Genomic DNA, 25,428 nt, shown 5'->3' with positions numbered 1-25,428 from the left:
AAACCTAGTCTTCAGGTCCAGGATTGTTAGCTAATTGTAGACCTAAATCTAATCTCCCTTTTACATCCAAAATTATTTAATGCTGTGATTATTTACAGAGTTTCCATGAGGATTTAGAGCACATCATAGCCCATAAACTTCCCCGGTGAAAGCCACCAATGATCTCCTCTTGACCTCCTCTTGGTCCTGAGTCTGGTTCTGCCAGAGATTTCTTTCTGTTACAGGGGAGTTTTTCCTTTCCACAGTCGCCTGCTGCTTGCTCAGGATGGGAGATTATATTGAAGAAAAGTTTGTGATGCAATCTTTTGGTTTCCTTAATGAAGCAATAATCATTGCAATTTTATTGACTTTGTATTAATTGGACTAATTTGGATTGAGTTGAACCGTATTGTTAAAATGCCCCAAAAATGACATTTGTCATGATTAAGAGCTATAGAGATATAGTTGAATTGACTTGAATTGCTACGGTAAAATGCCATTTTTACAAACCGTAATCCATGATTACTGGGGATCAGATATTTTACACAGGATTATTTTTCTCTAAAATGATCACATCAAGAGTGGGGATTGTGAATTTGTGTGGAATGTGGCCATTGTATCATTTGCTAATAAAATTAACAGGAAGTGAAGTTTAAGGCTGTGTTAATGTTAAAGTTACCAGTAAGTAACATGTAAGTGGAATTTACACAATATGCTATGACAGGTTATTTGTAAAAAGCATTAAATATTTAAATATTTTCTAACTGTTTAAATATAATGAAAATATGTGCTTTAATTAAAGTAATGTAGTTTTTCTGACTATTTTTGACAAATATCGTGAAGTGGGGAGCAGTCAGTTAGTTGTCATCTGTAATTTCACCACTAGATGGCCCTAGATTCTCCTCACAGAATTCAGGGCGTTGCAACAGTAACAATAATCATATTAAAAAGGCACATATGAGAATGTCATGATTGATTTTGTTTCATCTGATGTTGGCTGACAAATGCAACAAGTTAAAATTCCTGATTGTCATGTTGAAGTCCATTTCTGTAACAAGTGATAGAAATAGTATTAATAATGGTATATCAAATTTGACCATCATTTCCAATTTATATTTTCTCTGTAGCAAAAGTGCAAATGTAAACCTCCTTTTGGGCCAACCTTCACACGTTATAAGAATGTTACGGTACTTCTGCTGCAAACCTGACAGCTATCAATTCTGTCCTGTGACACATCAAATATGCACAGGATAAAACGGGTAGAGAAAATGGATGGATGGATAGTTAAAAATGATTTTAAAAAAAGACTACATAGAAATTGAATTATAAATAATTGACATCCATCTTCACAGAGAGCATTTTGAAAGTATTTGCTGAGCTGTGAATGGACCGAATGTCAGCGACCAATCGGCATGTCTGTGTTTGCAGGCGCAGCATCTTTAACATGCAGCAGTTTATCTAAGATTTAAAAAAAACACACATTTACCAACCAAGATTCTTTACCTTTTTCTGAAATAGTATTCTGTAGTTTGTTAGATTAGTATTTATGTAGAGCACATTTTTTATCTAAGCTCACACAAAACGCCAAAGTGTGGAAACTATGATGCGTATATGAATAAACAGTTTTAGGTGAGTTACTTTATCTTTAGCTATGCCACGAGATTCAACATCCCATGAAATAGTTTGATTATTTGCATGACTATACACAAAGTTAAGGCTTCATTGAGTCAAGTAAGAAAAAAAAACACCCCAAGAAAATGAGAAAAGCTGTTAAGTTTCTAATGGAAGTTGTCAAGCTATTTTAAAATTGTTACCACAGAAAGTATGTTCTAGGATAATGAATATCAGTTCAGTTGACGTTTATTTGGGGAATATTGTAGTTGACTGTCATCATTATCCAGCACTGCAGGATCAATGTGCTCAAATATCTGCAAATATTTATAGGATCTAGGACAGAGGTCGGCAAACCGCGGCTCTAGAGCCGCATGCGGCTCTTTAGCGCCGCCCTAGTGGCTCCTTGGAGATTTAAAAAAAATGTTTGACCTTTTTTTCCCCCTTTTTTTCTTACTTTTTTCCTCTTTTTTTCTTTTTTTTCTTGTTTTTTTGCTCTTTTTCTTTTTTCTTCTTCTTTTTATTCCTTTTTTCTCTTTTTCTTCCTTTTTCCTTTCCCTTTTAATCTCGACATTTCGACTTTTTTTTCGACATTTCGACTTTTTTCTTAACATTTCGCCTTTCGCCCTTTGCCTTCATTCTAAGGCTTATACAAGACTTTTTTGCGGCTCCAGATATATTAGATTTTTGTGTTTTTGTTCCAATATGGCTCTTTCAACATTTTGGGTTGCCGACCCCTGATCTAGGAGAATGAAAAATGAAAAAAAAAAAAAAAACTCCAAAAACAAATAGCATGTGGAAAAAAAAGCCACCTTATCCTGGACTGTGAGTCATTCACCTCAGTTGAGATAGTTTACTCTATTGTACGTCATTAAATGAAAAGCATTTTTAAATGAAACAGACTACAGTGTGACATAATTAGTTAAAACTTTCTAGCCACGGGTCAGTGAAACAAAGATTGAACTTATCTCACTTTTCAAATAGAGTCATGCAACTGACAGGCAAAGCCCTGGTCTGAGCAGCTCTGCTTTATCACCTGACAAGAACTATCTAAACCACCTTACGAGCGATAATACATTATTGCTCCGTATAAAATCCTCTCTGACTGCAACCTTTGATTTGTCAGCTGAATTTGGGCTCCGGTTCTCTTTGTCTCTCGTTGACGCTGAGGGGAAACTCTGGGGTATTTTCTTACACGCGTCATCTGATTCCAGACCGACTGAGTTTGACTCTGCCTCCATCTGCTTCCCTCACCATCAGGACCACATCGCTGTGTGGCGTCTCGTAATATCGCAGCTACCGTTTTGCAGCTGAAACGGTGTAAATGTGACAAGAAAACGCTGTGCCACAAACAATTAACAAAGTAACGGGGGAGATTTTTAATTTAGCCTCAAAAGGGGTTAAGAAAAAAAACGAATCCAAAGATGATCCAGGAACGCTGTCCTACTGTACATACACCTGCAACATGTTTCTGAAGTAAGTGTTTGGACGGTCATTGACAGTTAAATTCACCTTATCTGAGTATGCAGCTGAGGACCGGCAGTCTCTCTCTCTCTCCCTCTCTCTCTCTCTCTCTCACACACACACACACACACAAAGAAGCACTATTGTTCTTTTTTCCTGTCTGCAGTTTGTGCTCTGACCCTCTGGCCCTGAGCCAGTTCATTAGCATATCGTACTAATGAGGTGCTGGCACTGTGAACGGGGTGTGAGGCACACACACACACACACACACACACACACACACACACACACACACACACACACACACACACACACACATGCACACACGCACACACACACACACGCACGCACGCACGCACGCACGCACGCACGCACGGATAAAAGAGAAAGCACAGAAATAGATAGATAGATAGATAGATAGATAGATAGATAGATAGATAGATAGATAGATAGATAGATAGATAGATAGATAGATAGATAGATAGATAGATAGATAGATAGATAGATAGATAGATAGATAGATAGATAGATAGATAGATAGATATTCACACACAGCTGCAGCTGCCGTCCATCACAAATTCCTTCTCAGAATGTAAGACGCTTCGCGCGGCGACGCCGGCGTCTCCAGGGGACGTCACACCAGCTGCCGCCATGTTAGCTCCATCTGGGCATGAATACACGTCCAGGTGTGTGTGCCCATCACCTGCCAAGCCAGCCGCTTTTCTCAAAGAAAGAGGTTCATACACAGACTTTTTCCCAATCCAAAGACAAACACGGCCGAGCACACTCTGGAGCTGGAGCTCTGGAGCCTGGGGAGAAGGTGCCGGCGGGGCTCTATGCTAATGACAGGTTCATTTATGCTTCTACTGTACCACGGAAATGTACAAGCACATCCACAGGAGTGCTGTGCACTTACGCTCTGGCTTTCAGTGGCGTAACCATTAAAAAGAGTAAATTATTACTGAATCTTTGCAGTATTTGAGCACAATACGGCGACTAAAACCTCTCTGCTTTTGATTTTATTCCAAGGAAGAATGACGCAGGCCAGTCTCATGTACTGAATCTCTTTTTAAAGAATGCAGCACATCCTTAGTCTAAGGGCCTGTCCCAATACTCCCCCTACCCCTCGTTTTCATCCCTTCCCCTAAATTTTGCGCGTTCCCGTGAGGGTAGTGGTGTCCCAATTCCTCTTTTCACCTAGGGGGAGTGCACATATCGAAGGCGAGTGGTTATGAATCTGGCCCTTCAGAGCGAGGGTTTTTAGATGCACCCCACGGATCGAGGGCTAGAAAAATTTCCCAGAATGCTTTTCGTCGTCATTGAGTCACTGAATCCAAAAAAAAACTTGGCGGACATTTCTTATTTAGTAGTGAATAAAATCAATATTTTCAGTTAGTTTCTGCATAAAAATGTGTTTTGATTACATTTCTAGCGAGAAATATATATTTTACTTTCATAATATTCACTCAGTGAATGTACATAATCACTCGTTTTCCCCGTTGTTGCAACCTCACTGGAATAAAGGCTGATTTATGGTTCCGCGTTACACCAACGCAGAGCCTATGGCGTAGGTTACGCGGCGATGCGCGGCGTAAGCCGTACCCTACGCCGTAGGGTCTGCGTCGATTTAACGCGGAACCATAAATCAGCTCCGGAGCCGGCAGGCAGAAATCCCAAAATGTTCGGAGCAAACAACTGTTAGATTTCATCTATTAAACCAACATTTATCTTCCTAAATGATTTATTTCAGCCAGCGGTAATTCTCCACAGAGCTGCCGGGACGACGGCGCAGGTTGACCCGGCCGTGAGCTACTGCTGCTCCGAGCCGGCGGCTCTTCTCCGAAAACATCGGGTCAAATTTCTTAACAGGCGTTGTTTGGATAAACTGAGCCCAGGTGGGGATCTTAACGGTTACTTTTACGCCTGAAAAAATATTAAAACTTAATAAAGTGGCATGTGGCCGGGTGGAGAGGTTGACGGGACACGCACCTGTGTCCCATCCACCTGAGTGGCTGCCACGCCTCCACCCGGCCTGCCTTTATAACGCAGCGCTGGAGAACAGAAAAGGGTCGGAGGAGCTGCTGTCATGGGGTGTGCTTGTGCACTGTGTGTGATTTGGGTGTAAATAAACAGGGTCTGCACTGAACTCCGTGTCTCTCCATCCTTCGGGCGGGCCCCGTGGCACGCACCCTGCCACATCTGGCGCCCAACGTGGGGCCTTCGAAGGTGGACGAGAGAGGCATGGAGCGGGCCCTGGACGCGCTCGCCCAGGCCATGGCGGGCATGACGGCCATGTTCCGCGACCAGGGCGAGCGGCAGCTGGCCGCGATGGAGGCGCTCATGGCCGCGGGGAGACCCACCCCGGCGCCAGCAGCGCGGGAGGAGATGCCAGCGCCGCAGCTAAGCGGCCGGGAGGCAGGAGCTGCGGGCCGCCAGGCGACGGCTCCCGAGACGGCGGGACCGACGGAGCGACCCATCCCTGCACCCCGTCTGAGGTTCGCCGCGGCAGCGCTGGTGGCGGAGCTTAGGGGCCGCGAGGCAGAAGCTGCGGGCCACCAGACGACGGCTCCTGGGATGGAGTCAGCGGCGGAGACGGAGGGGGAGGCGGAGTTGGCTGGGGAGGCGGCTGCGGAGGCGCAGCCGCCAGCGACGTCGGGTCCCGCGGAGACGGGGCCGGAGCAAAGTGTGGGGGAAGTGGCGGTCCTGGAGGCGGACCAGCAGCCGGCGCAGGGCTGCGTCACCAAGGAGGGCGTGGCCTGGGACGCACCAGCTCCAGGACGGGGCTACGCCGTGAGGGACGCGGTCGTGGACGCACCGTGTGGCCCGAGGCCACCATGGGCCCGGCCCCGAGAGCGGCTTCCACGGCGGGCGGGCCGACGCCGGGGGGCGACCCCCCCCGACCGTTGCGCTGGTCAGGCCGACGCCGGGGACGACCCCCCGACCAGGAAGGCCCGGAGGGTTCCGGGCTTCCTCTCCCGCTCCGAGGAGGGGGCGGGGGGGGGGGAGTAGGCTCGTTCCGGACTGACCCCGGCTCGAGATTGGCGTTGGGGGTGTGTGGCCGGGTGGAGAGGTTGACGGGACACGCACCTGTGTCCCATCCACCTGAGTGGCTGCCACGCCTCCACCCGGCCTGCCTTTATAACGCAGCGCTGGAGAACAGAAAAGGGTCGGAGGAGCTGCTGTCATGGGGTGTGCTTGTGCACTGTGTGTGATTTGGGTGTAAATAAACAGGGTCTGCACTGAACTCCGTGTCTCTCCATCCTTCGGGCGGGCCCCGTGGCACGCACCCTGCCACATGGCATATTAACAGCGCTACAGCTGAAATTAAAACAGCTTTTGGCTCTCAGCTTCCTGATCAGGGTAGGGATGAAAACGAGGGGGAGTATTGGGACAGGCACCTGGGAAGATTTCAAGTGCCCTAAAATCTGTCCCTTTTTTAGGGGTAGTGAAGAAAAGAAGGGCGAGTGAAAGAAAGTAGGGGGTGTATTGGGATTGGGCCTAACTACCACTAGAAAAACTCCTCATTTGCATGAATAACTTGGTTGGTTTGTTAACGCTGCGATGCCTCCTCAAAGTTCAATGTTTCTGCAAAAACGGAAAGGAAGTCTGGTCCCTTCCTGTTAGAAGTTGTGCGTATCCCACTTCCAAAAACGAGTTAAAGAAACGATACAAAAGGCGTATGAGTTCATGTTTACTCCTGCAGTCTAGTTAGCCGGCGTTACTTTAGTCTTTATTTAAGCTGAATGGCTGGCAGCTATGAGATAATCACCTTCTTCTCTGCACCCCGGAGCTGTGTAAGGAAAGCCTCAAGGCTGTTCAGTCACACAAGTGTCTCTCAGCCGCAGTATGCACACACTTTACACAGTTCACCATGCACACACACACACACACACACACACACACACACACACACACACACACACACAGTTATATCCTCATCTTTGTGATTCATCTGTCCCTGCATGGCAGCTGATGGAGGTGCAGCGTGAACTGCAGAAGGATGAGGAGCAAGAAGGAAACCGCATGACTGCGTGTTGTGCAGTAGATGTTGTGTGTGTGTGTGTGTGTGTGTGTGTGTGTGTGTGTGTCTGTGTGTGTTTAATGGGGATTTGACATTTCTGGGCTGACATGAAGCGACACTCTGCCCCCTTGTGCCTGGAGGGAGCTCCCGGGGAAAGACACTGATGGAGGTCTGAGGTCTCCGAGGGGAGGAGAGAGGAGGAGAGAGGAGGCTTCACGCTGTGAGCAGAAAGCAGCGTTGCTGCAGCACAAACTGCCTGTTTTGCACAAGATGGAGTTTCCTCTAAAAATGTTTTTATGCTTATTCAAAAGTTTCAGCAAATTGCTGCACTGCATTTTCTTTTAAAGCACAATAGTGTTTTAAAAAACAGCAAAGCAAACTACACCCTACTAGTCCCAACAACCCCCCAGTGCTCAGAAATGGCGATTTTTTGGGGCCGTTGCAGCTGTAAAGTGAGGATTACAGTAAAGTGAAGATCCCCGGCAATATAGGCGTTTCAAACTTGCAAAAGACAATAATGAATAATATGAAAATATTATGCTTCATTCACTGTTTTTGTCAAAGCTAATCTGCACCTTTCTGCTCCCCCTCTTCCTTCTTAATTTGGATATGGCACAGATGTTTCCTGATGTGCCTGCAGGTGTTGTGTAGATGGAAATATCATGAAGATGACTGGAAAAGTGTAACAAAGCCATAGCTTCCTACGAGGAGCTGCGAGCTAAACTCCACCCTAAATTCAGGTTTAAATCCTTCAAGAACCGAAAAATCTTCGGTGCACGTTCTCCTCACGTAGCAGCATACGGGAACATCTGCATACGGGAACATCTGCATACGGGAACATCTGGTTTCTGTCGTCGTGAGTATGGGAAAGTGCAGATCACCCAATGGCCGATAAAAACAAGTCAGCAGTGGCTCGGTTGGAGCAGCCGCCTTCGCCCACAGCTGAGAGCTCGCTGGAACGGAGTTGTGGCGGGCATCGTTCAGCCAAATAACAGTTTCCATTTCCCCAACTTCTAAATAACCTGGGATTCAACTTGTATACGGCACTGAGCTCAAAAAACGAGCTCCGAAAGGAAAGCCTACGAGTGACGTAACAGAGGTCTTGTCCTGTTCATTTTATTAAGACTATTACACTGTAAAACCTGACAAGTTAGTTTAACTCAAACTGTTTGAGGAAACCGATGGCCTAAAACTATTTAAGTTTATAAAGCAACTACAAACGCATGGAGTGCTGCTGGGTGTAAAAAAAGTATACTTCAGGTGCTCTTCGGCATGGGGATCCAAAAGATTCAAAAACTATTTAGAAAAACCGAGGCACTCAAGAAGTTAGAAAAATATAAAAGGCCTTTATTAAATCATGGCTTAGAAAAGTTAAAATGCCTAGAAAAGGTTAAAATGCTGACGGGGCATTTTAACCTTTTCTACATTTTAACCTTTTCTAGGCATTTTAACTTTTTCTAAGCCATGATTTAATAAAGGCCTTTTATATTGTTCTAACCATTTAAGTTTATTAACTCAAACAATTCAAGTGTAAAAAAATATTCCATTGAGGTTCAAGTAACTCAAATATTTATTGTTAAGGTAACTTGGTTAAATAAATGTGATAGTACCATTTCATTCAGTAAACTGAACTTAAAACTAATACGTACTGTATTATACACTCATATGTAGTATTTCCTTCAGACTTATTTAAAAAGTGTTTGTATTAATTTGCATCAAGCCAGACTAACTTAATTGAATCTTCTTTACATAAATGTTAGCACTTAAGTTCAAGTTACTCAGTTTTATTCCTCTAAATTATCTTAATTAATTAATCTATCTTAATTAATTATCTTATCTTTAAGATATCTTATCTTAAATTATCACATTCTAGTGGTCACAACTTCTAGCTACTCAATTCATTTTAGGAAACCGATTTTAGTTGTCATAACTTAAATAACTCAACTTTAAGTTGCTTTAACACAATACAAACACAACCATCTTATACCAGCTTCAAACATTTATTTAATTCATTTTTGAGTTATCTTAACTGATGGCAATGAGTGACCACAACTTTTTTCCAAAGTTTAAGTTATTTCAACTTACTTCTGTTATTAAGATGTACTGTTAAGTTTTACAGTGATCATATTTCAATTTGCCTATGGAAAAATAGAAACACTATTATTTGTAGATAAATAGTAGATGGTCCAATTAAAAGGAGAATAAAAATGAGCTGGCAGAGTGAGTTACGGTACAAGTGCCGAGGACGCAGCGACTTCCAAACAAACTGGCCGCGAGACTTAGGGCACACACGGTGAATGGAAACATAACTGATTAGCCCGAGTTGAACTATCAATCATCGCCGGCCCGCACAAACGAGCTCGACTCCTTCCAGAGTTATGAGGAGATGTGAAAGTGCAGCAGCCATAGTCACCCAAGGACGGAGTAAGGTTTCATGAATGAGGCAGCTGAGGATATTTGATGCAACACAATGCCCGAGCCAATGCCCACCCCCTTCATTCCCCCTCTCCTCCACTTCTCTTTTCACCCTCTCCCAACCAGACGCAGACATGAGATCCTTTTTCTTCTTTTTTTTTTTTTTCTTAGCTGGGAAAAAGGAGAAAAAGCCTGCAGGCTGTGTTGTTGTGTCCAACCTTGTGGGTGCATGAGAAAAGAAACATGTGGGTATCGGTTACACAAATGGGCTGCACGGACGTGTGAGAACCAGACAAAATATAGAATCTGACCTGCTGTGGCAGAGTCAGCCTTTTCTGTGTTTATGATATTTGACCATCTGCATTCTGCTGATGGATGAGAGAAACATCCAACAGGTCTCGCTGGCTAACAACAGCGCCGTGTGAATGTAAACGATAGTGTGTATATAAGCTGTGGATGAAGTGTTGATGACATTATGACTATATTTGTACATCTTTACATCACACACGTGTGTGACTTAAAACGTAAAACTTTATAAAACAAAATCCTCAAACAAAACTGTTGGGACACTTGTTATGTGCTCCTGGATTGAAGGTATTGATTGGAATCAGTTGACAGATCAGTGGGCCTTCATCCTGAATGACTTTGTTAGTTTTCCTTTAAATTAAAAATTTAGCTTTAACTAAATAAGGATTAAAAATAAACCGAAAACTCCCTCCCTGCCAAACATCAAAATAAAAGACGATACTTTTTAGGTTATGACGGGAAACTTGACAGGTCATGTTTCTGTCTACAGCACCGCAGAACAATATTACATTTATGTGCTTTATGTGAACTCTTTGACCACCTCACCACAAACGTTGCCTTTGGGTTCAAATATTTCTTTATCTAACATATTTATATGTGGTTATACAATTCAGAATTGATGCTGAAGCAATACCTTCATCCTAGCCAGCAATTTTAAGACCTGAATGAAATCAAATTAAGCAACAATGTGTTTCATATAATGCATTTTGTGGTAAAAGTCATGTTGACATCTGCTTAACAGTTGTTTGAACAAATTTAAAAAATATGACTGATGCTCGACTTCAGAGTCTTGTCTTGGCTTTCTGTTCATTTAAATAAAAACTGGTGACTTTGGAGCTGGTGCAGGATGGTGAGTGTTTCCTGATCGGTAGTGAAGCTGATCAATCAGGGCACAACATGCAGCAGCAGATGGAAACAGCTCTGTGCTCGCCGTGTCGTGGGGATTTTAATATTCAGTTTTGTTGTAACACGCTGGCTACTTTGGCTTTCAATTCCTGTTCGGTTCAGGCTTTAAAAAAGCACAAAAGACACAAATGTGAATCAGGCACAAAATCATTACTTTAACCCTTGTGCTGTCTTCGGGTCAAGGAAGGAGGAAGAGAGGAAGGGAGGAAAGAAGGAAGGAAGAATGAAAAGAAGGAAGGAAGGAAGGAAGGAAGGAAGGAAGGAAGGAAGGAAGGAAGGAAGGAAGGAAGGAAGGAAGGAAGGAAGGAAGGAAGGAAGGAAGGAAGGAAGGAAGGAAGGAAGGAAGGAGGGGAGAAAAGATGGAGGGAAGGAAGGAAGGAAGAATGGAAAGAAGGAAAGAAGGAAGGAAGGAAGGAAGGAAGGAAGGAAGGAAGGAAGGAAGGAAGGAAGGAAGGAAGGAAGGAAGGAAGGGAGAAAAGAGTAAGGGAAGAAGGAAGAAAAGAAGGAAGGAAGGAAGGAAGGAAGGAAGGAAGGAAGGAAGGAAGGAAGGAAGGAAGGAAGGAAGGAAGGAAGGAGGGGAGAAAAGATGGAAGGAAGGAAGGAAGGAAGGAAGGAAGGAAGGAAGGAAGGAAGGAAGGAAGGAAGGAAGAAAAGAAGGAAAAAAGAAGGAGGGGAGAAAAGATGGAAGGAAGGAAGGAAGGAAGGAAGGAAGGAAGGAAGGAAGGAAGGAAGGAAGGAAGGAAGGAAGGAAGGAAGGAAGGAAGGAAGGGAGAAAAGAGTAAGGGAAGAAGGAAGGAGGGAGGAAGGAAGGAAGGAAGGAAGGAAGGAAGGAAGGAAGGAAGGAAGGAAGGAAGGAAGGAAGGAAGGAAGGAAGAAAAGAAGGAAAAAAGAAGGAGGGGAGAAAAGATGGAAGGAAGGAAGGAAGGAAGGAAGGAAGGAAGGAAGGAAGGAAGGAAGGAAGGAAGGAAGGAAGGAAGGAAGGAAGGAGGGGAGAAAAGATGGAAGGAAGGAAGGAAGGAAGGAAGAATGGAAAGAAGGAAAGAAGGAAGGAAGGAAGGAAGGAAGGAAGGAAGGAAGGAAGGAAGGAAGGAAGGAAGGAAGGAAGGAAGAAAAGAAGGAAGAAAAGAAGGAAGGGAGAAAAGATGGAAGGAAGGAAGGAAGGAAGGAAGGAAGGAAGGAAGGAAGGAAGGAAGGAAGGAAGGAAGGAAGGAAGGAAGGAAGGAAGGAAGGGAGAAAAGAGTAAGGGAAGAAGGAAGAAAAGAAGGAAGGAAGGAAGGAAGGAAGGAAGGAAGGAAGGAAGGAAGGAAGGAAGGAAGGAAGGAAGGAAGGAAGGAAGGAGGGGAGAAAAGATGGAAGGAAGGAAGGAAGGAAGGAAGGAAGGAAGGAAGGAAGGAAGGAAGGAAGGAAGGAAGGAAGGAAGGAAGGAAGGAAGGAAAGAAAGAAGGAGGGGAGAAAAGATGGAGGGAAGGAAGGAAGGAAGAATGGAAAGAAGGAAGGAAGGAAGGAAGGAAGGAAGGAAGGAAGGAAGGAAGGAAGGAAGGAAGAAAAGAAGGAAGAAAAGAAGGAGGGGAGAAAAGATGGAAGGAAGGAAGGAAGGAAGGAAGGAAGGAAGGAAGGAAGGAAGGAAGGAAGGAAGGAAGGAAGGAAGGAAGGAAGGAAGGAAGGAAGGAAGGAAGGAAGGAAGGAAGGAAGGAAGGAAGGAAGGAAGGAAGGAAGGAAGGAAGGAAGGAAGGGAAGAAGCAGGAGGAAAGAAAGACAGGAGAATTAGGTCATTTTGACCCGAAGACAGTACAAGGGTTAAAGATGAAAGACAGGTGAAAAACCTTTGTCAGAGTTTTTATTTTATTTTCTATTATTTTATTATCTTTGACAATAACGTTGGATAAAATGAGAATGGGACTAACAGCCACATCTGTCAGGTGACGGCATCTCTGCACGCGCCCCATCAACACGGATCTGTCATCTCATGCTCTCTCTCTCCGGCAGCGGCTGATTTAAGAGCTCAACGTGTCTGTCGTAGTTTCTGCTGCCACTTTGAGTCTGAAAGTTTGAACTTTCTAAAAGTGCTCCTCACATGTGGAGATGTGCTACATCGAGACAACATCCTTTGATATTTCTCTCCAAAATCTTGGCCAATCTAATAAGGAGAGCAGGAATAATTTTGTAAATGAAAGCACGCTGGGGCTTCTTTGTATTCTCTCTCACCACACATTCAAATAGTTTGCAACTCCACTGGAGCACACTGCAGCGCTAATTTGGCTCACACGCACATTTGAGTTTTGAAATATTCATTTCAGGGCGTCCAGGAGACTGCTCTTGTAATTGCATTAGTTATCTAGACGTATATTCCCGTATATTTATAAACTGAGCTCGTATAAGCGGCTTTGTATTTCAGTCTAAGTTAAAAAACAAACCCCAAATTAACTTTGTATTCTGTGGAATATTTACTTTCCCTATTTCTGGCCTCCTGTAGAGCAAAGAAATTAAGAATAAAAAAACGAAACAGTAAATTAATTTAAGCTTTTCTAGTTTGGCAGCTGTCGCTAGTTTTCCTACGAGCTTTCATCCTGCCAAACACTCACACAAACAAATCACCTGAACCTTCGTCTGGCTCCTGTCAGTATTCAGAACAATTACAAATACAAACTTACCCCTTTAAGTAAATACGGCAAAAAGTTAAGGTAGAAAATAAAAAATGTACAATGAAAGATAGTACAGGAGACACAACATTTGGCTTGATTTACATGCTTTGGGGGGAAAAGTGTAGAAAAATAAATAAATGAAAAGAAATTGTGTACCACCAACTGAAATAAACAGAAATACTCTCAGTGCACCACTATCTGCGTCCTGCTTTAGTGATGTGCTTAAAAAGTGACTATTTTTGGAAGAATAACTGACTTCAGGACAAACAGCAGGCGAGTAAAACACAATATACTCACGGTGCAATTCCTTATATATCCCAGCTTTGGTTAAAAACAAAAGAGAAAGAAGATTGTTTAACCACAATTGATAGGAAGATGTTAGAGTTCACTACAAGCCCTGATATTCTACTTCCTATGCATCATGTGAGCAGAACATGTCGAGGTCTGAGGTGCCTGAGTGCAAGATGCATTTTATATTCAAATCAACCTAAAAAAAGTGAACTCTTCACCCCAGGTGGCAGGTGTTTCTGGAAAGCAGACGTTACATTTTCAGCTTAAATTCATGCAGCAACTTAGCAGGCTTCTTCCTCAAGTGATAGGAAGGAAATAAGATCAAATGTATGTTTCTCATAAACGGATGTCCAGGAGCTTTTAACAGTGATGTAAGGTTTTGTGTGTTTGCGAGGAAAACTCATCATCCTACCAACTACCCACCAGTTTAACTTGACAAATGTTAACAGCTCGTGTACTTGTCACCACTTTCATCAGAAATATTGTAACTATTGTTTCTGGAGGAAAAAAAGTCTAATTTCTGGTAAATCTGATGTTCCAACTAAATTTAAATGAAGAATATGTGCTTATTAACTCAAATGATAATGGTAACATCATAAGGCTTAACCGTTGATGTCTGATATATGAAATAATACACCAAACATTACATTTCTTTCACAATTTACATTTTTAATATATATTAAAATGGAAAACATTCCCAATACTGCTTTTTAAAGTGTTACTAATGAATGTTTTTGTACATCTATGAATACATTAGGTTATTTTATTTATTTATTTATTTATTTATTGTGTTTACCTTTTAGATTTTTTTAAATTGGGAATTTTTTTTTTTGATTATTGTTTTGGATTCTGGGGGGGGGCAGAGGTCTTAGAAAGGTATCCCTCAGATGGGACATAATATAATAATAATAATAATACCATAACATTTTGCATTGATTGAAGCATAAAAAGCAGCAGAGAAATATAAGAAATAGCTTTTAACACGAATGTGACGCGACTACAGTGATGCAGGTCTGTGGTGTCCAATCAGAACTCCCTGGACGGATCATTGTGTGTTTATTTTCATTTAATTTTTAGAGATAAAGTATAATGATAATCATAAAAATATCTGGTCCTTACAAGGTCTTAAGATCAGATAAATGCAACCTCATATGAGCAACAGAAGTGCCAGAATGTCTTATTGTATTAATCCCAACTCTGTTATAGACTTGTTTTCACTTATGCAAAGCCTTAATGTGTACATTGTACGAATAAATTTAAGTTTGGAATGGTACTGAAGGGAATGACACGAATCACACACCATCCAAAAAACCACACAGCTCCTGCAGACACTGTAACGACTAAACCAGCCTGCAGAAACAGGACGTGAAAAACATAGTACACCCATCGATTCAACAGCTCAATAGCAGCGATACCGATCAGTGATTATCTCAGAACCTAGAACCTCTTTTTTACAACACTGAATTACTGTATTTTCTGGACTATAAGCCACACCTGCATATAAACCGCATCCGCTCTATTTTTTAAAAAAATAATAAAAAAAGATATACAAGCCGCACCTGCATACAAGCTGCATCCGCTCTATTTAAAAAAAAGATATGCAAGCCGCAGATATTTATGTTGTTAGATTAGATATTTACTACATGTACAGAAGGATTTTGAATTGTAAATGATGTACATGTTTGTACCTAAATAGATCCTTTCTTTTAACACGGCAGCAACTTTGCTGATTAAAACGGGACAGAACCAAGAGAAAATAACCGCTATTTATTTATCTATCTGTTTGAAATCTGCTTCTACCTACTTCTATCTGCTAAAGAAGAAGTATTCTATTTATTATTAGCGTATTCTTCTTTGCATTTATTTTGTCTTAGTTTTGATTCTAATTCCGGTTAGAACGCCCCGAGCGGTGGAAGAAAAATCCACAGAATAGCTGCACCTTTGTATAAGCCGCATAGTTCAAAACCTATGAAAAAAGTAGCGGCTTATAGTCCAGAAAATACGTTGGTTAATTTTTGGGACATTTCATTATACAAAACTCTCGTTTTTTCTTTAACTCTGTTGTAGATTTGTTGGCATGAATTGCATCATTGTCTTGTTGCATGACTCAATTTTGGCTCAGCTTAAACTGTTGGACAAACAAGCTCACATCTGGCTGAAGAATGCGTTGGTACGAAGATGGTCAACGTGCTGACTGAAGTTCTGGCTCCGAAACAAGCCAAAATCATCAGCAGGTGCTGGGAGACGTTCTCACCAAACGCGGTTAAAATGGAACATCATGGGCAACATGATGTCCAAATATTTCCCCTTTCGTCCTGTTGGCCTGAAGGAAACTGATTCAGAAGTGATGCTGTTTGTATAGATGCACCTGTAAAAACCAAAGCCACGGTGCCACGTTGTTTTTAGGGCGGAGAGGATTTCTCCTGGCGACACTTCTAAACAAGCCCTATCATTGTTACTGTCTCTGTCATGAGCTTTAACACTTTAATATGCTGACTGAGGGAAAACTGATGAGTTCTTGGGGTTCTTTGTAGTTTCTCTGAGCTCTTTACTCCTGGCAAGTGTTTTAAATGTTTTCCAGTTGTGAATTGTTTTTATGGCTCCATAATGATGGACTTCAAATTGCTTGGGCATCCTCGTGTAACCCAGACTGATGAACAGCAACATCTGCCTCAGTAAGATCATTGCCAGGGAATAAATCAGGCTAAACTGGGTGTGAGACCCAGGACGCGTCAAGTGCATTCATTTTTGCATATCTGTAATTAGGGCCCGAGCACTGAAAGTGCGAGGACCCTATTGTATCTGTGATGTTTATTATTATTATTATTATTATTATTATTATTATTATTATTATTATTCTCGCCGTAAATAAATTGCCTTTTTGGAGGCCTTAAAATGCTCCAAAACTCACCAAATTTTGCACACGCTTCCAGAGTCGCGTAAAATTACGTATTTTATGGGCGACAGGCATGGGTCAAAAAGGATTAGGCTCTATAGCGCCACCTATTTTATGTTTTTGAAGAGCCCCATAATATGGTTTGACTTACAGCAATGACCTTTATGTGTCTATTATATCTGACAAAGCCCTACAAAAAAGTCTCTTGGACCCATGCTCTAAGTTACACAGGAAGTCCGTCATTTTGAACAGAAAATGTCATTTTTTATGAATTATGGTCATTTCCAGGCCTCGTACTTTAACGAACTCCTCCTAGAGATTTTATCAGATTGGCTCACAACTTGGTTTGTACAATCTAGACACATGGCCGACGCTAAATTGCGAAGCTTTTACGTTTTTAGCAGAGGGCTTGACCGTAGTCATCCGGCGAAGTTTGGGGTCATTTTTAAGGCTCGCCATGAAACATCAATTGGCTGTAATTCAGCAATACATGATTTGATGTTGTTGAAAACGTATGTGCATGATTGTAGACTGAGCCTGAAGACATCTGTGGTGGAATATTCAGGATCGGTTGTAGCGCCACCTGTTGGCACCAGGAATTGTCATGTCTTGTAGTATGCATCTGTGCTCCAAGCGAGATGAGTGTATTGATCTCAAAGCTGGTCACTTTAATAGGTAAGACATTGACGATGACTGACAGAGAAAACTGTAAGTTTTTCTCAAAGGGTGTCGCTGTTAGAGGTAGTCATTTTTCGGTGTCTCGCCATGAACATAAAAGTTGTTTTAACTTTCAAATATTTGGTCCAAATTGACCCAAAATCTGTACATTTAATCAGGCTTCCATTCTGAACAAGTGGATATGACAATCTTGGATGAACTCACTCACTTTTTTCAAAATATGAACTAATCTCCAAATAAATTATAATTTTGTCATGCAATGTCCAATCAACTTCCAACTTTGCAAATATGTTATTTATTGTGATATAAAAACAATGTCGATTTGAGCAGTTTAGATCAAACAGGCGAGTTTTACTGATTTTTTCTGGTTTGAATTGAAAGCTGAGTTTTCATCCCGGTGAGAAGTGCAGCTCTCACACTGGAGAGGGAGGCGGGGCTGAGTTTTCCCTGCAGTCGGCTCTGACTTTTTTTCTAAGTTAGAGAGTCGGGCCAGGCCAATCAGAGGCCACTTAGGCCAGCAGCTTGTGAGTAGGGCAAGATGATTGGTTTGTTCCGATTAACACCCGCCCCAACAGCCCGTATCAACCAAACAGACAGGAAGGTGTGTGCGTCTGTGCGTGTGTGCGTGTGTGTATGTGTTTAGCAGAGAGGAGACGCGCTCGACATGAAGCTGAGCTCGTTCCAAAGATAAAGTAAGTTAACTTGAAATTAAAATAAGGATTTAGATTTTAAAATGACTGATTTACAAGACACTTCATTATAATTATTATTTACTGATTTTGAAAGTTATTCTTGCAACAAATGGGATATATAATCAGTAGGACTACTCGAGTTGAGGGGGGGTGAGGGGGGATGGCATCCCCCCTGAAATAAAAACGGTTCAAATCATCCCCCCAGTAAAACTGTCATCCCCTCTTTCCATCCCTTATGTCATTTCATCAATGAATGTGGTTTTACTGCTATTTCAACAGTCCGGACGCCGTCCTCCGCGGACCCAGGCACTTCTATTTTAACCAGCGCAGCGTTACTTTATGGCATTTGTTCAGCAGACGTTACAGACCAATTGCATACGAGTTAAGCCATCCCACGTGATGCTGCTCAGCCAATCAGATCTGTGTAAACAGCGTGACTGGGTCAATGACGTGACGCCTATATTTTCTGAAAAAAACTTTTTTTTTTTCGATTCAAAAAAGGTTTAAATGGATATAAAAATATCATATATATTAACTACCTGTCCCACATATGGACTCACTTGAATTTTACAAAATATACTAGTTACTTGGGATTTTGTTGTTGTTTTAAGCGTCAAAATGTCATGTGGTGCGACCGTCCGACCAGGACTCTGGTTTTGAAAACTTTTTTTGAGATCACTACTGTATTTAAATCAATCTTCTGCTCAATCTGGCATGGCATCTGGCGCGACCATTAAAAAAACAACCATTTTTGTAAAATACTGAAAACTTGTACAAAAAAAAGATGTCAAGATGTTAAGGAAATTAATTTATTTTAATATGAATCATGGTTGTACCACATTACCCTTTTTAAGGCTAGTGCCAATTCATCTTGACAAAAAACTCAATTAGAATTTTTTTATATGAATTTATGTGTACACAATATTCTTAATGTTTGAACTACTGCAATAGATTTTTTATTTATTTATTATGATGTATTATGATGTTCTGGACCTCCGCTTAAGTACATTTTCTCTGACTGGACCTAAAGTTTTAGTTGAATACCCCTGATTTAGAGTCATCACCAGAAAAATAACACCAGAAAAATAACTTATTTGACAATTTTCACCTGTTTCAAGTAAATTTTAACTTGAAATAAGTAAAAAAAAATCTGCCAGTGGGACAAGATTTATCTTCTCATTATTAGCAAAAAAATTTTTGTGGGATAATACCAGATTCAAGTGACAAAGAAAAAATACACATTAAAGGAACAATAATTGATCAATAATTGATCAACTTTTTTGATCAGATAGGCTGTAATATCATCATGGCCAGCAGAAGAAGTTTTAAGGTTCTTAATATCAAGTACCTCCAAAGGCTTTATTGGTTCAAAATGATTTAAAGAGGGATAACCTTGATTTATAGAGCTTGTTTTTCCTTATAGCGAATTTCCTAAGTCCTATATGGTTTGTTAAGGTTTTCAGAGCTTCTTTTATCTTTATAAATAAGATAAAGGTTGTGTTTAGAATTGCACTGTGTGGCACGAAGCTTTCATCCATCCAGTGTGCTGTTAAACTTAAAAGTAAAAACGTTTTACTACCTCCTCGAAACACTGACTTTGCAAGTATTGCAAGTTGCAGTCGCATGTGCTGGCTGAGGTAATGTGACAAAATTCCATATCGCAGATCCTTTAGCTCGCTCCATTTTGAAAAGTGTAGACTTCCGCACGGCGTGCTGACATTACGTGACTAGCGTGTGACAACACTCACAGAGCACACAAAGAATTAGAATTGAATAGATCTGCTGCTATGGATTGGCCCATTGTTACCGATACCCGATCTAGAGTTGTTTTCAATATCGATCCCGAAACAAAAATACAAATATCAGATCGGTGCATCCCTAATAGTGATGTTTATTTTTCCATATGAAATTAAAATGTATTCTATTCATTTCTTTTATAATCTTTGGTGGGATTACAAGAGAGTATGCTGGATAGATTAACCTGGATAATGATTCAATTTTGGTTAACAATTTTTTTCAGAGGTTTTCAGAGCTTCCTTTATCTTCCTTTATCGGTACACACCTGTATCATGTAACAACTTAAAGAAAAGTCTCTTGGCGCCATGGCCGAAACCCAACAGGAAGTCGGCCATTTTGAACATTTTGAATTAATCGTGTAATTTTGGCGCAATTTATGCCATTTCTTCGGTCATTAATGCGGCCCGAACCGTAACGTGCACCCAGGTGTGTTATACATCAAAACGTGCGTCTCCATCCTCCGACACCACGCATTACTTTTCTCTTTCAAAAGTGTTACCGTGGCGACGCTAGACGGCAAAAAGCGCGCCCACCCTTCATCTGATTGGTTCAGACAGAAAAAACTTTGCGCCTCAAGCCCCACAATACGGTTTGACGTACATGAACGAAAATCGGTTACACCTGTATCATGTCGCAACTTAAAGAAAAGCCAGGCCTGTCGATACATTTGATATTTCATGGTTTGCATTAATGGGCGTTGCCTAACGGCTCAACAGCGCCCACTAGAATACTTTTCTCTGCCATAACTTTTGAAAGGTTTGACATAAAGAGTCGTGGGTGTTGTCATGGGACTAGGTATTGAGTCCTTGACCATAATTGGCGAAAATGAGCCCCGCCCCTTCTTCTGATTGGTTGTCCCTATTTCCTGCTATAACATTTGAATGTTTTGACATAGGAAGTTGTGGGTGGTGTCATGGGATTCTGTAATGAGTCCTTGAGCTTCTTTGACCTTAATTAGCCCCGCCCTTTCTTCTGATTGGTTGTCCCGATTTTCTGCTATAACTTTTGAATGGTTTGACATAGAGAGTCGTGGGTGGTGTCATCAGATTCTGTATGGAGTCCTTGACCTTCATTGGCCTCAATTAGCCCCGCCCCTTCTTCTGATTGGTTGTCCCTTTTTTCTACTATAACTTTTGAATGGTTTGACATAGGAAGTCGTAAGTGTCATTTCTGATATGCTTATGGGGGGCGGTGGCCGTGAGTGCGAGGGCCCGTTCATCGCTGCTTGCAGCTTTAATTATTATTATTATTATTCTCGCCGTAAATAAATTGCCTTTTTGGAGGCCTTAAAATGCTCAAAAACTCACCAAATTTTGCACACGCTTCCAGAGTCGCGTAAAATTACGTATTTTATGGGCGACAGGCATGGGTCCACAAGAATGGGCTCTATAGCGCCACCTATTTTATGTTTTTTGACGAGCCCCACAATATGGTTTGACTTACAGCAATGACCTTTATGTGTGTATTATATTAGACAAAGAGCTACAAAAAAGTCTTTTGGACCCATGGTCTAAGTTACACAGGAAGTCCGGCATTTTGAACAGAAAATGTCATTTTTCATGAATTCTGATCATTTCTAGGCCTCGTACTTTAACGAACTCCTCCTAGAGATTTTATCGAATTGGCTCACAACTTGGTTTGTACAATCTAGACACATGGCCGACGCTAAATTGCGAAGCTTTTAAGTTTCTGCCAGAGGGCTTGACCGTAGTCATTCGGCGAAGTTTGAGGTCATTTTTAAGCCTCGCCATGAAACATCAATTGGCTGTAATTCAGCAATACATTATTTTATGTGGCCGAAAACGTATGTGCATGATTCTAGACTGAGCCTGAAGACATCTATGGTGGAATATTCAGGATCGGTTGTAGCGCCACCTGTTGGCACCAGGAATTGTCATGTCTTCTAGTATGCATCTGTGCTCCAAGCGAGATGAGATTAATGATCTCAAAGTTGGTCAGATAATAGGTAAGACATTGACGATGACTGACAGAGAAAACTGTACGTTCTTATCGAAGGGCGTGGCCGTTACAGGTAGTAAAATTTCGGTGTCTCGCCATGAACATAAAAGTTGTTGTAACTTAAACATAATTGGTCAGAATTAACCCAAAATCAATACATGTAATCAGGCTTCCATTCTGAACAAGTGGATATGACAATCTTGGATTGAAATCCATAGCGCCACCTTTTGGTCAGGTATACATTTTTCATCAAATTATGTGCTGTCATTGCTGTTTCATTCATCCAATCACAATGAAATCGACACATATTATTGTCATAAGCGTCCTTATTAACTGTGTTGAGTATCGTGGTCATAACTTGAAGGGAACTGCCATTTTACGTCACTCTGAATTTTTTGGTAAAATAATAATTTAAAATCATAGGCTTGGTCTTAAGACAATAAAATGTCAGATTTAGATACATTTCGACATGACTAAAAAATCATACGCTGGTACATATCGCTTTTGAAGAACTTTGTAACTCTCTTTTTCCAAAAATTTATTCATATACAATTAAATCATATTTTTGTCATGCCATGTCCAATTAACTTCGTAAACTTCGTAAAAATATTGTTTACTGTGATGTGAAAATATATTTTTGGCATTAAGGTGCGTAAAACGCACGATTGGTAATGAATATTTATTTAAATCCATTGGATTTAAAGCAAGCTGGCTCTGTGTGCCGGCCGCAGCTCCTGCAGCGGAGCGGAGGCCGAGGGGGAGGGAGGAGGGGGGGAGCGAGGAGGGGGGGAGCGGGGGAACGTTGCGTGCGCACCGTATTGACGTTCCTCACACGACATAAATCCTCCAGTGTTTTCACACGAGTCCCAACCTAATCTGTAAGTATTTTTTTATTGTGTGCATAATTGTAGAGTCGTCTTAAGACATCTATGGTGAAATATTCCTGTGGAATAGTTTTCACCGATGTATTTCGGCGGCGCATGTCTGTAATGCAGCTCGCTTTTTACCATGTCTTTCATGTCTCTGTCTTCTACCGAGACAGAGACCACTTAAATAAAACCACACTGATTTTGAGTCAAACCCGTCTTTTTAAATTCAATTTTTATACAGAAAATAATTACAGTGCATGTATTACACCTTATTTCACAGCAGCTTTGCAATTTTATTATATTATTATCGGCTTTCAGCCGAGATCTGGTCGGGACCGCGCAGCGCCGCGGAGGAGGTGCATTCAGGGACCGGTCGGAATTCTAAAAAGCCGATTATCCTCCTGGTGCGTTCAGGGACAACTGGAATTTACTGTATTTGGCGAGAATTTACCGTTGCTTCATTTGCTTAAAAATTATTTAAAGGTGACCTATTATGGCATTTAATGTATATTTTAAACAGGCATTGAATGTCTTAAAAACAAGCTTTTGAAGGTTTTTTCTACATAAATGAGAAATTCAGCCTCTGGGCCATGTCTTTATTTTTACCGTTTCTAACCTTCTCTATGAGGGATTCTGAGGGGAGGGGGGGCTATGTTAATGAGGCTCTGTGCTGATTGGCTGCCTGAATGACGTGTAGCAGAGGAGCTTTAAGCCTGAATCACAATTGTGGGTCAATGATGTATAAGGCCTTTGAGAGGCCTATTTTTAAAATACTTAAAATAAAGATGTATTTGGCCATTTTCCAAACATTTGGAATGTAGTGTGCATATATGTGAAAACTTAAAACAAAGGTATTTTAGTGTTTTTAAACCTACATTAATAGGGCAACGACCTTAAAAAAGTCATTGGGGGCGACCGTTATTTATCTCAAAATTAATAGATTTCCTTAACAAAATGTATATTTTAATTATCAGTAATTAAATTAACTTTTCAAGAAAGATAGACTCATGTGTCCTTTCATTTTTGAAAACCATTTTGAAATACATTTTATCTATAATGGAAGTGTCACCCTCATAAAGCCATTTATGCATACTATACTAATGATTTATATTTGAACCAAAACTCATAGACATTAAATTTTGAATTTGCGGATTTCCTAAGTTCTATAGTAAACCATGGTTTGTTAAGGTTTTCAGAGCTTCCTTTATCGGTACACACCTGTATCATAGCACAACTTAAAGAAAAGTCTCCTGGCGCCATGGCCCAAACCCAACAGGAAGTCGGCCAGTTTGAATTAATCATGTAATTTTGGCGCAATTTATGCCATTCCTTCAGCCGCTTCTTCGCCAGAACCGTAACGTGCACCCAGGTGTGTTATACATCAAAATGTGCGTCTCCATCCTGCAATAACGTGCATAACTTTTCTCAGTCAAAAGCGTTACCGTGGCGATGATAGACGCCAAAAAGCGCGCCCCCAATTCATCTGATTGGTCCATACAGATAAAACTTCGTGCCTCAAGTCCCACAATACGCTTTGACGTACATGCACAAAAATCAGTACACACCTGTATCATGTCGCAAATTAAAGGAAAGTCTCTTGGCGCCATGGCCGAAACCGAACAGGAAGTCAGCCATTTTGAACATTTTGAATTCATCGTGTAATTTTGGCGCAATTTATGCCATTTCTTCGGTCATTAATTCAGCCCGAACCCTAACGTGCACCCAGGTGTGTTATACGTCAAAACGTGCGTCTCCATCCTCCGACACCACGCATTACTTTTCTCTTTCAAAAGCGTTACCGTGGCGACGCTAGACGGCAAAAAGCGCGCCCACCCTTCATCTGATTGGTTCAGACAGAAAAAACTTTGCGCCTCAAGCCCCATAATACGGTTTGACGTACATGAACGAAAATTGGTACACACCTGTATCATGTCGCAACTTAAAGAAAAGCCAGGCCTGTCGATACATTTGATATTTCATGGTTTGCATTAATGGGCGTTGCCTAACGGCTCAACAGCGCCCACTAGAATACCTTTCTCTCCCATAACTTTTGAAAGGTTTGACATAAAGAGTCGTGGGTGGTGTCATCGGACTCGGTATTGAGTCCTTGACCATAATTGGCGAAAATTAGCCCCGCCCCTTCTTCTGATTGGTTGTCCCTATTTCCTGCTATAACATTTGAATATTTTGACATAGACAGTCGTGGGTGGTGTCATCAGATTCTGTATGGAGTCCTTGAGCTTCATTGGCCTGAATTAGCCCCGCCCCTTCTTCTGATTGGTTGTCCCTTTTTTCTGCTATAACTTTTGAATGGTTTAACATAGGAAGTCGTGGGTGGTGTCATTTCTGATATGCTTATGGGGGGCGGTGGCCGTGAGTGCGAGGGCCCGTTCATCGCTGCTTGCAGCTTTAATTATATATTGTTATATTGTAAATATTTTCCCGTACTAAAAGTCGTCATTTCATGTGACTACTTGCAAACATAACTCTGATTTGAAGTTGCTCCCTGCTCCCCGACACCTACTCTGACCCTCCACTAGCGCCGTGTTTACGGCCAGAGTCAGAGAAGAAAGTTATAAAAAGCAGTAAATCAGAGAAATAAAACTTTATTATCCTATTGATCTACAACCGTTTCTAAAGCTCCTAAGAAGACATCCACACCTCCCCTCGATATTTCTTTTGTTTTTCTCAGTTAATCAAAGCAGATCAGCGACTTCGGTCATTCGTTATTCTGTCAGACGGGACAGACGGGCAGCTGGAGCCAAGTGACACTACAGAGTGTAAAACTTTGTAATGTCCATCTAAAACTATATTTTTACATAAAAGTAGACTGCTACTTCAGGCTATTACAGGACTATCTCAGAAAATTAGAATATTGTGATAAAGTTCTTCATTTTCTGTA

The 25,428-nt window shown here is 41.5% G+C and overlaps 1 protein-coding gene across 3 annotated transcripts in view; it reads right to left on the bottom strand.

The window, feature by feature from the left end:
- sobpa (sine oculis binding protein homolog (Drosophila) a) overlaps positions 1-25,428 on the bottom strand; it is an 82,911-nt gene that overhangs the window by 22,560 nt on the left and 34,923 nt on the right. For 2 of the 3 annotated variants that reach the window (XM_061743964.1, XM_061743965.1), the window contains exon 5: positions 13,642-13,665. The exons of the other annotated variant lie outside the window; for it this stretch is intronic. In XM_061743964.1, coding sequence (XP_061599948.1) covers positions 13,642-13,665 — 24 coding nt within the window. The remainder of the gene's footprint in view (positions 1-13,641; positions 13,666-25,428) is intronic. 3 annotated transcript variants of the gene reach the window in all.

The sequence above is a fragment of the Cololabis saira genome, chromosome 16 (genome assembly GCF_033807715.1).
Source record: "Cololabis saira isolate AMF1-May2022 chromosome 16, fColSai1.1, whole genome shotgun sequence".
Classification (NCBI taxonomy): domain Eukaryota; kingdom Metazoa; phylum Chordata; class Actinopteri; order Beloniformes; family Belonidae; genus Cololabis; species Cololabis saira.
Note: the sequence above shows the minus strand (reverse complement) of the source record. Positions and strands in the feature narration are given on the sequence as shown.